The following is a 16,808-nucleotide window of genomic DNA, read 5'->3' as shown; positions in this document are numbered from 1 at the left end:
AAACTACAGAAGTAGTTCTGAATTAAAATTTTCAAGGGTTGGTAAAAAATATACATTTTAATGTGCATCAAATGCCAGTTTTTTGGCAGAAAATCAAACTATTTTCTCACAGCTCAAGCCTAAACTGTCATAATGGCCACAATATTTCTGAATAGAATTTCTAAAATTCTAAGATGGAAGCGAAGCTCATTCAAAACTGGAAAAGCAATATTATAGTTTATTCCGAATAGGAAAGACAAAATGTAGATGTGTTCATGTTTATAGTAATTTACACAGCACACAATAACTTGAGAAACTAAAGTCCATTATTGTGTTTATGCTACTTACCTCATGTTTTTCCAAAATAACTTCATCAAAAATGTTGACACATATATTGTCTTTAATTTTAGACAGGCCTGAAAAGCTGTAGTCATGTCCTGGAGATCTGTAATTACAGACAGAATTAATTTTACTCGCCTCTTTTCTTCCAGACATTGTTACAATTAAAAATAATATAATTACTCTTTAATGTTCTTAAAATACTAAAGAATCATGAACAAATTTAAAGAAATCAAACTAAATCAGTATGCTAAAACAAAAGGTGACTATCATTCCAGTTTAACTCTACTGACCCTCAGAGATAAATTTGGTAAAAGCTATTTTATTTCATTATTATTTCAGCAGTCAAATAAATTAGGACAGAAACCTAGTTGCTGAGAACCAACATAGTTCCACTGATTTCTGTCCCAAATTTCCTAAACAGTGTTAACATCTCCATTCTTTCATACATTTCACAGCATCGAACAGTGAAAAATAATTGGAAAATGCTTCAAGCCACATTTTGACCTCCCTAATTTTGGCTCCTAACTTCATGTCTACTCTAAATTATTCCAATTTGTAAAAATCATTATTGACTAATTATAGTCACAGAGAATAACCAGAATGGAGTGCACTGCATCCACATCCCCTTTACCAGGCTCTCTTCCTTCCTACAACACACCCCCTAAAAAGGGGAAAAGAGGCAAAAAATTGAGAGCCGTTGTTCCAACTCATTTCAGATAGAATAAATGACAAGTGGACAGCAATAACTTTCCTTTATTTTCAAAACATGGCCTATGACAGGGTTGTCCTATTTCTTGACAAAGAGAAAACAAAGGTGCAGACAGAAATGCAGCTCCCAGCTGTAACTGCAAATGCTTTGCAGGAAGCGTTCTGAGTTACAAGTTTGCTCTTGGTTCCAGTGGGGAAGGGAATCTAGCTGCTGACTTTTATACTTTTATTATAGAGCTTAACAACCATTTTGCTGTATTGTTTCATGTTGTAAAAGTGGAAAAACTTACATAAAATCCATTTGAAGTTCTTCATTCCAACATGGATGAGAACCATCGGCAGTGCTAGTCTGATAAACTGCATGCTGGAAAGAAACTTCTACAAAAGGATGGACAGTCATCTAAAACACAAAACATACCCTTTATTATACTTTAGTTCTATTTTATGTATTATTTCCAAACCATCTTCCAGCCTATGTCCTGAAACTACTGCTATGTAGCAGATAGTGGTATAACGATACTGAAACTGAGGTGTGCTTATCTGCAATGCAAATCACAACTTGGAAGATTTCTCAATAAAGCCAATTCCACAGCCATGTTAAGCATAGATGTTAATCTCACTCAATTCATTCCCAATTTATTTTCTCTGTATATCGATGAATGACAAATGATGCATCTCATCAAACACTGCTTCATTTGAAATTGTAGATTGTTTGGTACATATAATGATATTTATGCACTCATGAATTATAATCCGTATGTCCAGAATTTGTTAGATAGGAGTCCAACTCCTACAATTTATTTAAACTTTGAAAAAGGAGTTATTAGGGTATGAAAGGCAACTCAGAAAAAGTAAATGTTCATCATCTTCTGTTTCCCAGAATTACTTCTAATTCTAGGGAAGAAAGAGAGAAATTGTAGTTATCCCATTTCTTCCCTAGAAGCCTCAATGAAAGAGATATAGGAGTTTAACTGGTTCTGCCTGGACACAGGGGAGCAGTTGGCATGGGATGGATCTCTTTCTCCTCTACTTCCTATACAGGCTTTCTTAGCAGCCAACTAAAAGGAAAAGGAAAAAATTAACAAATAATATAATTCCATTTTTCTTTGCTCCATTTCAACACAGATTATCTGGTAAAATGTATCTGGTATTTATGGGTGTCCATACATGTGCTCTGGAGTGAAGGGTCCTTTAATCAGAGCGACTCTCAGAGCTGGTCTAATTTAAGCACCCACAGCAACACATGTACACAGTGTGCCTTGCTTCAAAATGGTGGCGGGGCACTTTAACTAAAGCTTATTCAACAAACTTTAGTTACAGTGCCCCAAATGCTATTTTGAAATCTGGGGGCACCACATACACATCATGCAGAGGCTGCCAGAGCACACTAGTTAGCATGCTCCAGCAGACTCAATTAATCAAGTCTAGTCCAAAATGTGCTAATTAGCATGTGTCAGAGCAGAGGTCTATCACATGCATAGGTGCCCTATGTTCCCCAAGAGTCCATATGCCACCTAGCCATAGCCAAAGCACAAGGCATTCCAATCATTCCTCCTCCTCCCAATACAACCCTTCTTAGCTATCATAAATCCCCTGTACTAAAAGGAGTAGAACTAAAAAGAGAGACCAACTGGCGGCTTCGGCAGTGGTGTCTCGAGGCAGGCTTCGGCTTCCTGGACAATGACCCACACATTACAACGAGGGACATGCTCAGCTGGGATGGGCTTCACCTGTCCCCCAAAGGTAAGCGTGTGTTTTCTTACAGGTTGGCGGATCTCCTCCAGCGGGCTTTAAACTAGGCTCGTCGGGGGGAGGGGAAGATGAGGGCGGGGGAAGCTGTGGACCACCAAACCAGGTGGCACCAACAAGGACAGCCCAGCCTGAAGAAAGAGAGCTTTGGGAACATGAAAGACAGGGGGTGGACAGCAATACGGCACAGGTAAGGAACGAGAAGGTAAGAGACAAAGAGCCCTTTGGGACTTGGAGTGGGGGGCAGCAAAGGCACCAGTCGCAGGGCTCAAGTGCCTATATACTAATGCTAGGAGCATGGGGAACAAGCAGGATGAACTAGCGCTCCTGGTTGCACTAAACGCCTATGACTTAGTGGGGCTGACGGAAACCTGGTGGGATTCATCCCATGACTGGGTGGTACATATCGAGGGCTATAGATTGTACAGAAAGGACAGGGTGGGGAAAAAGGGGGGAGGGGTTGCGCTCTATGTTAAGGAGCAATATACATCAACCCTCATCAAGACAGAATCAAAGGATGAGGAAGTAGAAGGACTGTGGGTTAGGCTAAATGGGGGGCAAGGAGAAAAGGATTTGGTGGTAGGGGTCTGCTACAGACCCCCACATCAAGGGGAAGAAATAGATTTGGGGCTCCTGAGGCAACTCTCGGAGACCATAAAAGCTAAAGAGGCGGTGGTCATGGGGGACCTAAACTACCCGGACATCTGTTGGGAGACACAGACAGCAAAGTCCCACCGCTCACACAGGTTTCTAACCTGTGTACAGGACCTCCACCTGAAGCAGGAGGTACATGGTCCCACTAGGGGGAATGCCTTACTGGATCTGGTATTGGCAACGGGGGATGACATAGTAGGGGACCTACAGATCGGTAGCCATCTGGGGGACAGTGATCACCTAAAAATACAATTCAACATAAGGCGTTGAGTGGGTAAGGTAACTAGTAGGGTGAACGTGCTGGACTTTAGGAAAGCTGATTTCAGTGAACTCAGGCGATTAGTGAAGGACGCACTACAGAGTAGTAGTTTTGAAATGATGGGAGCCCAAGAAGGGTGGCTGTGCCTTAAGGAAACTATCCTTCGAGCACAAAGCGAGACGATCCCCGTGAGAGGTAAAAGAGGGAAAGGGGCCAGGAGGCTTCCCTGGCTGACCAGAGAAATCCAGGGCAGACTAAGGGCCAAAAGGGGAGCACATAAAAAGTGGAAACAGGGAGAGATCACCAAAGAGGAATATACCTCTTCTGCTCGTGCTTGTAGGGAGGCAGTTAGACAGGCCAAAGCTACCATGGAGCTGAGGATGGCAACCCAAGTAAAAGACAATAAGAAATTGTTTTTTAGATATATAGGGAGTAAAAGGAAGGCCCAGGGAGGAATAGGACCTCTGCTAAATGGGCAGAAACAATTGGTGACGGACAGAGGGGACAAGGCTGAACTCCTCAACGAGTTCTTCGCCTCAGTGTTCCTAAGCGAGAGGCATGACAAGTCTCTCACTGGGAGTGTAGGGAGGCAGCAGCAAGGCACCAGACTTCCATGCGTGGACCCTGAGGTGGTGCAGGGTCACTTGGAAGAACTGGATGCCTTTAAGTCGGCAGGCCCAGATGAGCTCCATCCGAGGGTACTGAAGGCACTGGCCGACATCATTGCAGAGCCACTGGCGGGAATATTTGAATGCTCATGGTGCACGGGTCAAGTCCTGGAGGACTGGAAAAGGGCCAATGTGGTTCCCATTTTCAAGAAGGGGAGGAAGGAGGACCCGGGTAACTATAGGCCAGTCAGTCTCACCTCCATCCTTGGCAAAGTCTTTGAAAAAATTATCAAGGCTCACATTTGTGAGAGCCCGGCAGGGCAAGTTATGCTGAGGGGAAACCAGCATGGGTTTGTGGCAGGCAGATCGTGCCTGACCAATCTAGTCTCTTTTTATGACCAGGTTACAAAATGCCTCGACACAGGAGGAGGGGTGGATGTCGTATACTTGGACTTCAGGAAGGCCTTTGATACGGTATCCCATCCCATACTGGTGAACAAGTTAAGGGGCTGTGACTTGGATGACTGCACAGTCCGGTGGGTGGAGAATTGGCTGGAGGGTCGCACCCAGAGAGTCGTGGTGGATGGGTCGGTTTCGACCTGGAGGGGTGTGGGCAGTGGGGTCCCGCAGGGCTCGGTCCTTGGACCGATACTCTTTAATGTCTTCATCAGTGACTTGGATGAGGGAGTGAAATGTACTCTGTCCAAGTTTGCAGATGACACTAAGCTATGGGGCGAAGTGGACACGCCGGAGGGCAGGGAGCAGCTGCAAGCAGACTTGGACAGGTTAGACAAGTGGGCAGAAAACAACAGAATGCAGTTCAACAAGGAGAAATGCAAAGTGCTGCATCTAGGGAGGAAAAATGTCCAGCACACCTACAGCCTAGGAAATGACCTGCTGGGTGGCACGGAAGTGGAAAGGGATCTTGGAGTCCTAGTGGACTCCAAGATGAACATGAGTCGGCAGTGTGACGAAACCATCATAAAAGCCAATGGCACTTTATCGTGCATCAGCAGATGCATGACAAATAGGTCCAAGGAGGTGATACTTCCCCTCTATCGGGCGTTGGTCAGACCGCAGCTGGAGTACTGCATGCAATTCTGGGTGCCGCACTTCACGAAGGATGCGGATAATCTGGAGAGGGTCCAGAGAAGGGCCACTCGTTATGGTTAAGGGCCTGCAGGCCAAGCCCTACGAGGAGAGACTAGAGACCTTTTCAGCCTCCGCAAGAGAAGGTTGAGAGGCGACCTGGTGGCTGCCTTTAAGTTCATCAGGGGGGCACAGAAGGGAATTGGTGAGTATTTATTCACCAAGGCCCCCCCGGGGGTTACAAGAAATAATGGCCACAAGCTAGAAGAGAGCAGATTTAGATTGGATATTAGGAGGAACTTTTTCACAGTTCGGGTGGCCAGGGTCTGGAACGGGCTCCCAAGGGAGGTGGTGCTCTCCCCTACCCTGGGGGTCTTCAAGCGAAGGCTGGATGTGTATCTAGCTGGGGTAATGTAGGCCCAGCACTCTTTCCTGCTTATGCAGGGGGTTGGACTCGATGATCTATTGAGGTCCCTTCCAACCCTAGCATCTATGAATCTATGAATCTATAGTTTCTTTGTGTTCACTTGGGGTTCACCCCATTTATGAAAAATTTCCAGGATGAGACTTGCAGATGGTTTCTGGTCCCTTTACAAAGGGCTCCAAAGAATCTATCATGGCTGTAGACCCCTTTGAAATAACATGCTCAGTTTCAGGTTGGAAACCATGGATATACACCATCATAAAATAAATATTTTTAGGAATTCCAATAAAATACAATTTAACTACAAATAAAACACTGAAATCCCCCAAACAACACACATTTTGAGTGAACCTATGACAAAACAAAAGGCTGAAGATCTTTTTAACAACATATTCTTAGTCTCGAGATTTTTTTCTAAATCATTGTATTTTCTGGGATTCTTTAATAGATATACAGCAGCCTATAAGGACTAAGAAGAAGAAGTTACAGTAAAAAGAGCAAAACTCTTCCGTCCTGCAATATTGTTTAAAAAATAATGTGAATACCTGTAATGCCTTTTTAAAAACATAGCATTCTAGGTTCTATTTTTTTAATTGAGTAATTAATTTACCTCACTTAGAGGGTCAGTTATATATGCTGATTTGCCTAATAGTAGACGTCTTCTATTCATTGCATGAGCTGATGAGTACACACCTGTTGGTCTTTAGATATAAAACAGGAGTCAATACAGATTTCAGCAAGATTTTCTGATTAATCTAATGGTGCAATTTTGCATAATTGTGCTATTGTGCTACTTAATCTACATACTTGTGCTATTTCCCCATTTACAGGTAACATAGATATTTACTGTTCACAGATGTTATGCATGTATAAAGATCATCTAAAAGACCAGCAATACAAACTAAAACATATGTCTCTAAATAAAGGAATGTGTGCTACTGCTTATTGATCCTATCTATCCTGGAAGCAATATCACAGGAGTATGATATTGTGTGCATACAGGAGACGCACAAAGGACCTAATAACTCTACCCCGACCATCAAAGGGAAAACACTCATTGCTGAAATAAGGCATAAGCAGTATGGCACTGTGGTTTTTGCTAGACCTGACCTGAAAATTGAACAAGTACATACCAACACAAGCACGAATAACATTGAAACCATCACACTTAGCCTCAAGAACATCACAATAACTTCTATAGACAAACCACCATCTATTACTATGACAGTGTTATTGCACATGCTCAATTAAGTAAAAACCTTGAAGGTTCTAGCTCAGCTAACCTTTTGAACTGGAGGACATATCGACCCTATTTCTCTATTGTGAACATGCACAATTGGCTGTTTATTACATAACAGATTTGGCAGGGGAAGGCAGGAGTGTTGGTGCCCTCCTTCGAGCGGTGGCCGATCGCTGTGACCACTGCAGCCACTTCTGAGATTAGCTTCAGCCCCTTCTGGGAGCGGCTGGAGTGATTGGCCGGTGCTTGCTCCCGGAAACTGCTGCAACCACTCCCAGAAGCTGCTGCAGCAATTGGTCACAGCAATTGGCTGTTGCAGGATTGCCCACTGGGGACCTCCCCCCGGTTCACAGAATCGCCCACAGCACACCCCCCCCCAGTTGGCAGGATTGGTCACGAGAGGGGAATGTGTCCCCCCCCCAAGACAGCACCAGTCGCCCACATCAGTAGCCAACCATATTTGTCAGCATTACCGCCATTAAGAGGATAAAGTATTGCCCATCCCTGGTAAAGGAATTGAGCCTCCAGGGGTGAAGGAAATTCCTGGTAGTATTCTGTAATTGCCATTGTTCACTGTTGGTTTTTTTGTTGGTATAGCTGTTATAATACTATAGTCTTCTGGTTTTAAATTTAAATCAAGTCTGTAGAATTTTCTGAGCCCTTTGTAGTGCTAGGTTACAGCCAGGCTGCAGGTTTAGACCTAGTGAGAGCAAGCCCCCACCTCTTTCATTTACTGTGCAGTTGTGTTATTTAGATTAATTAGCTCATTTGCTTATCCACCTTTACAGTCATGATAAATATACTGACATCACCCTAAATTATACATGCAGAATTATAACAGGCCACCTAAAACCCACCCATTCCCTGCCTATATTCACTGGCATAGCACCCACATACAGCAGGAGGAAAGTAGCAAGTGATATTGACCTACAGGTACAAGAGTCAGATGACTGCCACCCACTATACTGCCATCAAATAGCGGACCATCGTCTCTCACTGAGAAGTAGCTTTTTTTCCTCTACTATACCATTGACCACATCACTGAAATCAGCAAGAACTACCCTTTGGCAAAAAGAATGGGGGAAACTACATGACAAAGCTGTTGAATGGAGCCAGTAAGGAATTACCCACAGTGTGGAGTTACCATTTGGCCCAATTACAAATGGTACACACGGTGGAGCCTGAATAGATTGAAAGTGGGTCTCGGGAGATGCAACTTTCTCATGAAATCATGAGGCCTCTACACAACTGACCAATGTGTCATGGATCATCTCTTGAGATGCTCTGTAGCACCACAATGCACCCACAAGATTTGGAAACACCAGAAGCAGTGGGCTGTGCAGAATATTGGGAGCACAGAATATACAGGAAGCTAGGACTGGAGACACGATGACAACAATAAAGATTGATCCGGTAGCCACACTACTTGACAAAATCAAACTCCTGCCAAAATTAGTATGTTTCACACTGATCCACAGAGGCCTAGGTGGACCTAAGACTGTGATGATCCATTTCTAGTAACTTGAATGAACAAGTCCTTTGATAATATGTTAATCATGCTGTTTTTGGCAAATAAGCTTACTCTGGAAATCCCAATGTCCCTTCCTACACATCACTGGGCATCTTCTGAACCTACACTTCTGGTATGCAGGTAAGGCTCTCTGGCCAGGGAGTCTCCACACTTTAATACCTAAATAAACTTCTCTTTCATAAACTGTTTTAAAGGAAATCAAGACATTGCTTATTCTTTTCATCCTGTAGTTTTGTTTTAGTTTTACCATCATTCAAACCTATGCTATCTTTCTAATGTTTGGAATATAACGTAAAACAATATAAATGAGATAATGAACAACTCATCTCTAAGATAATATGATTTGCATCCTATGAAAGTGAAGTTGTGTACCTTATCCACTAGCGGGAATAATATCCAATTGCTTTAAAGTTATAAAATGTTGTTTTGCAATGTAATTGTTTTAAAACATTTGGAAAGATGCCAGTGAGATGCACACTAACTCAAGGCATTTTCTTTTTCTTTCTCCCACAATAATCTGAAATGCTGAACATGAATTTGATTGAATTTGGCCATTTACGCTAGATAAAGGAACAAAACCATCTTACATGACTAGACACTGATTTAATCTTTCATTATGCAGTTAAAACTACAAATAAACACACACTGTTGCTTCGGTAGACTGAAAACATAGCACACATCAGATGCTCCTTCCATTCCTCCATTCCCCTTCACAAATTCCTTGTTTCCTCTCTCCCCTTTCTCTATATATCAGAGCCTCCATACAATCCATCTTTAAACCCTCCTTAATGCCATGGGATCAGTGCCACCCCCAAATTTTCCACACTACTCCTTAATTCAGTAGCGTTTAACTTTGAGCTTGCTGTGTTAAAATATATTTATTAAGATTAATATTCATGGCAATAAAAAGAAAATTGTGTCTGTGTACTGAAAATTTGGATAGCAACTACTTCTGTTTACTATATTATAAAACTTAAGTGAAGACTTAACTGTAGTTCTGAATTGCTAATAATCTCTCTTCTTTATTGCAAGTCTCACTGCTATCCAATCCTGTTTAATATAATTCTAAAACTTAAATGTAAAGTTTAAATAGCACTAAAAAGAAATACTTAGATGGAGAAGACAAGTCAGGATTTACTAGTTAGAAATACTGCAAAGTTATGAGAAAATATTTTTGCAAATTACTTACAAACAAGTTCCCCAGCTTAATCATGAGGACATAAAGGCAGAGTTAGTTAAAGGCTTTCTTGAAATCCAAATATATGATATCAACCTCATCTCCCTTGTCCAGGCAATGTGTCATCTGGTCATAGAAGGAGACGAGGTTGGTCAGGCAAGAACTTCCAGAGATAAAGCCATGTTAGCTAGTGTTCAGAAGGTTGCCTTCTGATAGCCTGTTCCTGATGGAGCCCTTGATGATTTTCTCCTTAATCTTTCCAGGGATGGATGTCAGACTGATTGGCCTGTAATTCCCTGGATCTTCCTTCCTTCCTTTATTGAAGATTGGGACCACACTGGCTTTTTACCAGTCTTCCGGTACCTCTTCTAAGGGCTACAAGTTCTCAAATATGTTTGCCATAGGACATGCTATAATGTCCATCAGCTCCTTCAAGACCCTCAGCTGCATTCTGTCTGGGCCTGCAGGCTTATGGATGTCTAACCTCTCAAGGTTTTCCCTCACTTGACCTATGTCAATTGTGAACCCATCTCCGACCCACTGGATGTTTTGCATCCTGTCCAACAGGGTGACCCAAGGCTAGAGATAAGCAGGGGAAGGAGCAGGGGGATGGAGACAGCAGGGGAATGTCTCCAAGGGCTGTCTCCAGCCTCCTGCTTGTTCTCTGGTACTGCCAGTGAGTGTGGGGGGCCGGGAGGGCCAGCATGGAGTTAGGGGATCAAACAGAGGGTGGGGAGAAGGAACAGGGGTGGGGGGAGTTGGGGATGGTCCCCTCTCCCCTCCTCCAGCCCCCCAACCCCTTGTTTATCTGGCAAAAGCCAGGTCCAGGTCCTTGCAGCTTGCACTGCTGCCTGCCCAGCATGGGCAGGCAGCATGCTTCAGGACCAATCACAGAGATGCTTTGGAACCCTGCCAGAGCATCTCTGGAGGACTGGGCCTCTGGTTGCCTCAGCCTGACCCATTTATTTCCCCTGGGTTCCTGTTTGACCCCTGGATATCAATCTTTTAGCATGGGGAACTTTTTTTCATTCATGCATGTGTCACTTGCCCCATCTCAAAGGGGTTTGAGACTGGGCAGGAAGCATGTGCATGCTTGTCTGGAAACACCCCTTGGTTACTGAACTCAGTTTGAAGGGAAGTGTACTGCTTCTTAATGTAGAGCTACACCTCCATCCCTCTTTCCAACATGGAAAGTAGGACTTTGCATTTGTCTTTGTTCAATCTCATCTGATTAACTGCAAACCATTTTTTCTAGTTTATTCAGGTCATTTTGGATCCTAGGCCTCCAGACTGTCTACAGCTCCAATTTGGTGTTGCCTGCAGATTTGCTAAGTATGCACTCAATCCCATTGTCCAAATCATTAATAAAGATATTAAACAATACCTGACCCAGGACAGACCCCTGGGGAATCCCACTTGATACCTCTTCCCAACTAGACATTGAGCCATCAATGATCACTTGTTGAGTACCAGTTATGTATCCACCTTACAGTACTTCTGTCTAGCCTGTCTTTCTTTAGCTTATTAATGACAATGTCATGGGAAAAAAGTGTCAAAATCCTTGTTAAATCAAGGTATATGATGTCTACCACTCTCCCTTCATCTACAGAGCTTTCAACTTCTCATATAAGGAAATCAGTTTGTCAGGCATGATTTGGATCTTGGTGGATCCATGCTGGCTGTTCCTGAGCATCTTGTTCTCCTCTGAGTACTTCAAAATAGATTCCCTGAGAACCTGCTCCATTAGCTTTCCAAGTATAGAGGTCAGGCTGACTGGTCTGTGATTCCCTGGATCTTCTTTCTTCCCTTTATAAAAGATGGGCACTTTATTTTCACCTGGGACTTCACCCAACCTCCAAAATTTATCAAACAGCAGAGCCAATGGCTCTGAAATTAGCTCAGTCAATTCCTTCAGTACCCAAGCATGCATCCCATCTGGCTGTGCTGACTTGAAAGTATCTAGCTTCTCTAAGTAATCCCTAATCTGTTCTTCTACTACTCTAGGCTGTTTGTCTCCTCCTTCTCTTTGCTACCAACTAGAGTTGTTATCTAGTAACTGCCATTATTTCTGAAGACTGAAGTAAAAAGTCATTAATATTATAGCTTTCTTTGCATCATCCATAACTGGATTGCCTCCCACAATCTAAGAAACCTATGATTTCTCTGGTTTTCCTCTTGTTTTTGACATACCTGTAGAATCTCTTTTTATTGTGTTTTATGTTCTTATTCTGCTACTCTCCTTCCTTCCTCCCCTTAAGATCCTGAACTACAATTTCACTGTCACTGTCATACAAGGTACCTTCCACCTTCCTCATTTTCAACTAATTCCTCCTTGTTTGTGAGCAGTAGGAAGAGCTTCCCCTTAGTTGGCCTCTCTACCACCTTTGTCAAAAAGTTATTCCCAGTACACTCTAATTATTTGCTGAACTGCTTATACACTTTTTTCCCCCTCCCAGCAAAATTCCCCATTAAGAACCAAGTCCTGGGATTTAGAAGCTTTTGTCAGTTGGCTAAAGAAGGCCTTGTCCACCTCCTTCTCCTGATTTGGTGGCCTGTAGAAGACACCCACCATGATATCCCTTGTGCTGTTCTAGGTGTACCCTTCACTTCATACAACACCTCAGAATATGCATACAAAATTCATATGAGTACAATCCTGGACTCTCATGAATAATGTAACTAAGTTACCTTAGTCTTTACCATTCCTGATTTCTGTTGTAGGTCTCTTACCTAGTAACTGCTGGATTTCTTGAAGGAATGTTGTAAGCACTCAATATTCTAACAAGAAGCTTAACATCTCCATCTGAGACAACCTGTGCAGGAACTTTTCTTCTCTCTTTTCTCTGTGGTTTTAAATGTCTTCTACGTTCACCTAGCTTAAAAACTGCATTCTTCAATTGGCTAGATAAGTTTGAATATGTTTAATCAGCTTTATATATGTATATTTTCCTATACTGCGTATTAAGAAAAATGGAAAATTTATTAAATGAAAATTTCCCTTCTGTGGCTGAATTTTCCATAGAAGAATCCACTGACTCTGTTACAATTGACATTAACCTGCAATGGCTTTATTTGGAAAGCATTTAGAAATGACAGTGAAGTACACAATATAAAACCCTTCCTAGATAGATTAATAAGAAATCAGAAATACAATTGTTACCCTTTCCTAAAATTAGTTATATTGATCCATTTTGTAATAACAGTTTACCATCTTCCTGCCAAAGGATGTTGCTACAAATGGAAAGGTGCTTAAGTTTGCAGTGCTTGAAGTACTGGTCAATGAAGAGGTGACAGCTTTGAAGATTTCCTCTCTCTGACCAGGTTGCCATTGTGGAATGTGTTGAATAAATGCTGATCCCAGAACTTAATCTAACTAGTTAACTGGTTTTGGAAGCTCCCAAATTTAAATTCTTGAAGTGCATGACACTGAATTGTGTGAAATGTAGTGGGACAGGGTAATGCCACAGCAACGAAGTTTGGCACCCAGCGCAAAACCTGCAGCAGCAACCCACCCTCACACAGATCTGAGGGGCACTCCCCACCACTTGTCCAGTGCATGCAGCAGTAGGACCCACACACTCCCACCCCGCCAAATGAGCTGCTTGCAACTCCATCCCGTGCCCCACCCCAGCTGGGCAGCACCTGTTGTCACCTCTTTGCTTCGGCACCTAGGCAGTCACCCCCCTTACTACAGCACTGGGACAGAGTACAGGAGGAGAAGTTGAACAGCTGGCTCCAATTAACCATTCTTAGACTCTGTTAGGATAGGGAATAATCCAGGGCCTGTGTAAACCGAACCGAGATGATTTCAGAAGGAGGAGAAGGTATATGCATTCAAGAGGATTATACTGTTGATGACGTTCAAAGCAGAGAGGAGCATAGTTGTTGTTAGAGGCTGGAAGAGACCTTACAGATCATCAGGTCAAGTCCCTGAAGCAGAGACAAGGAAGAGAAGAAATACATGCCCTGCGACCCTGAAATTAATAAGAATTTCATGGTCTGCCAACTGAGCTAGTCAGGCCCTAGGAAAGATGACAACATTAGGAAAATGTAGTTATTTGAGAAAAGAGTTGGGCACAGGCATTCCTATAGGAGATATCAGACTTCCTGGTGAGATAAGGGAACTTACAGGGACATGGGTCTAAATACTGGCAATATCCCCTCACCTTGTACCACCCTCGCTAACTAAAAATAGAGTTAAATCAAAATTTCCTACTCCCAAGTTACCTATCACATATTGATTATATATATTAACTAAACCATTTAAAAGTTTCTAATAGATAGTGGACACTGAAGCACCCCATCTCAGACTAACAAGCTTGTTGAACAAGACATGGCATGAGTATTGTTAGGATGTGTGTCCATTCTTAAAGCCACGTGGTGCATGTGTACCTAGCACAGAAAGCATATAAAAGCATTCACTCAAAGAAAATTTTTAAAAAAACTTTACTCATTGTTGACCCTAGATCTGCTGTTTTTTCACTATGACCATTAAAGAACCTAGCATAGAAGTAGTAGGGATAGAGCCAGAGCTTTCAGTGAAATCTAAATTCCCCCTGAAATTACAAGAAAATATGCAATTGGAAATATCCTGAAGAAAGTCCTGAAAGGTTATTTTTACTTTCATATCTCCTAGATAATTATATTTCATAAAAATAAATACCCATATTGCCAATTCATAAGGACCAATCTTTCAATTATGCTATACATAACTTTAAGGATATAATCTAAAACCTACACTGAAAATAGTATTTCCTAAATGGGGCATTTGATGATAACCTGCCTATCCCTGTGCAGAAGCAAGATTAGCAGGTTTGCAAAATATTAAAGGGAAAACATTTTCAAAATAAAACTATGGATATATTTAAAAACAGCAAATCTGTTCTCTTTCTGACATATTAAAAGTCCAGAATTTCACACTATAAGAATTCACTTTATTATTGATTTTACTAATTTGATTCCTATGCTGCCCTTTCCAGAAAAGGCTCAAGGCAGTTTACAATAAAAGGCAAAATATGATAAAAACAGATATTAAAATGTTAAAATAAGAAGGTAAAAGAAGATGAACTCTCCCCTAAACTCACAAATTCAAAAACAATTCACACCCTTTCACTTCCTCTGACCAAGAAGAGCATCTACCCATACCCAACCTAGCCTAACCATATCCCAATCCATACTTAACACTTCTGTTAAAGAAAGCAACAAATTCCAGCAGCACCCCACCTCCCAACCAGTCTTTCCTCCTATTCCTACCCACTCCCACTCCCTGCCTCACATTCAGGAGATTATCCCTCCCTTATTGTTCCTTCCAAGTCATACCTGCCTCTTCTCAAAACCCACTCATCCTCCCCTTCCCCCATGGGAACACCTTGTTCAATTTAAAAAACAAACAAACCCTAAAATGTTCCACAGACTTTCAAGAACAGCCACACCTATTAAAGTCCTATTAAAGTGAGGAAGAGTCTTATAACTAAATCCTTATATACCACTCTAAAAATGAAAAATATTATAAAACATATCAATTAAAAGTTTATATTAATAAAGCAATATACTTAGCAATGCAAATTCAGACTCTTCTGATTTAAATATTAAGTACTTACCTCATAGATATAATTTCTTCATAATCCCTCACAATATCTGATAAATTACACCTGTGCTTAATTTTGACAAGTTGCTTTATAGTTTGTTTTCTCATCTGCAAAAATAATACTTGCATTTTTTAATAAAAGATAGTATCTAAAAAAATGACAGACATGGTCTCTCCATTATAGTCCTCTATGCCTGAGATCTGACTAGGGTAGGATTTCTGCTAGCTAGTTTGCACAAGGCTGCTGACACTGCAGCTGGAATGAAACAGGGAAGAAAGTTATAGCTATTCTTTTTTTTAGTGCAAAGAGTAAGCAAGGCAGGCTAAGGAGGCCACCTTAGAGCAGGAGTGTCAAATGTATGGCCCATGGGCTTTATCTGGCCCAGTGTGCTCCTAGAGAGCCACATACTTTGGGGGTTAGGAAGTGAGGCAGAGACAATTCTGTGGGGCACATTACCTCTTCTTAATCTCAGTTTGGGTGGTTTGGTTAGATATTTGAAGTCCCCTGGGAACAAAAAGCACAAATTCTTCACCATATCTCCTTAAGCAAGGATGTTGACAAACTGCCATTATAAGTGGCTGAGAAGAATAAAATTAAAATTCACCTTGTTATATTTTTCCTGTTTCCAAAATGTATCAATTCTCAACACTACTGGACTCCCATATGGCAGCAACTTTAATATCTATTAAAATGCCAATCTTTTAAATTTTAAAGTATGTAGGGTAGTATTACTTCAACAGTTGCTGAGCAGACTTGACTAATCAGCACCATACAGGATGGACTCCTTAGTCAGGATCTTATACAGTGTCACTCTGTTGCAATTGCAAACAGTACAATATAGATAATGCAACATGGTGTCTCTCCCCTCTATGTCACTGGTTTATTTCCTGTCAGTAGGGAACAGCAGTCAGCATCCATCTGATATTCAGTGTCCTCTATGAAATTAGTGGGTGATCCAGTTGAGGACACATATCTCTCTCAACAAAACTACCATCACAATTGACTCCCTCACTAGAAGCCTTAAAAAGAAACTTACCATCAAGAAGATGCTAAAACTAAACTGCACTTTCTCTCCAGAAAAGCTTTGAGGCTTTGATGGTAAGAAATGAAATCTATACCAATGTTTCATGTATTCTGTTGTTCACTTTCTAATACTGCATGTTAAGCACTTTCAGAAGCATTAGACTTACATTATACATGAAAAGAAAAAGCTTGTCATTTCTTATGGTCAACAGGATAATGTCAGTGTTTGTCATACCTTCCTTATAAAGTTGGCAGAACTAATTCTCTGTGCACTAATAGGATCCTCATCTGTCACTGAAACTTCTGTCTTCAGTTGGCTTTCATATCCCTGAACACAGAATTAGGTAATTTTTTCATAGTTGTACACTGACATTTACAACGCTTTTAAGAGAAATTTAGAAGAAATGTTTAAATAAAGAATACGATGTTCCACTTTT

At 41.6% G+C, this 16,808-nt stretch overlaps 1 protein-coding gene across 1 annotated transcript in view; it reads right to left on the bottom strand.

Moving 5' to 3' along the window:
• CC2D2B (coiled-coil and C2 domain containing 2B) overlaps positions 1-16,808 on the bottom strand; it is a 119,054-nt gene that overhangs the window by 30,662 nt on the left and 71,584 nt on the right. Inside the window, exons 18-23 of the mRNA XM_090058719.1 lie at positions 16,607-16,699; positions 15,361-15,455; positions 12,491-12,661; positions 2,069-2,087; positions 1,320-1,429; positions 328-424 (exon numbers count right to left, since the gene is read on the bottom strand). Of these exons, the coding sequence (XP_089914845.1) occupies positions 328-424; positions 1,320-1,429; positions 2,069-2,087; positions 12,491-12,661; positions 15,361-15,455; positions 16,607-16,699 (585 nt within the window). The remainder of the gene's footprint in view (positions 1-327; positions 425-1,319; positions 1,430-2,068; positions 2,088-12,490; positions 12,662-15,360; positions 15,456-16,606; positions 16,700-16,808) is intronic.

The sequence above is a fragment of the Crocodylus siamensis genome, chromosome 7 (assembly GCF_052110815.1).
Source record: "Crocodylus siamensis isolate JL-2025a chromosome 7, ASM5211081v1, whole genome shotgun sequence".
In the NCBI taxonomy this organism is placed as follows: domain Eukaryota; kingdom Metazoa; phylum Chordata; order Crocodylia; family Crocodylidae; genus Crocodylus; species Crocodylus siamensis.
This window is presented reverse-complemented; position numbering and strand designations above follow the sequence as displayed.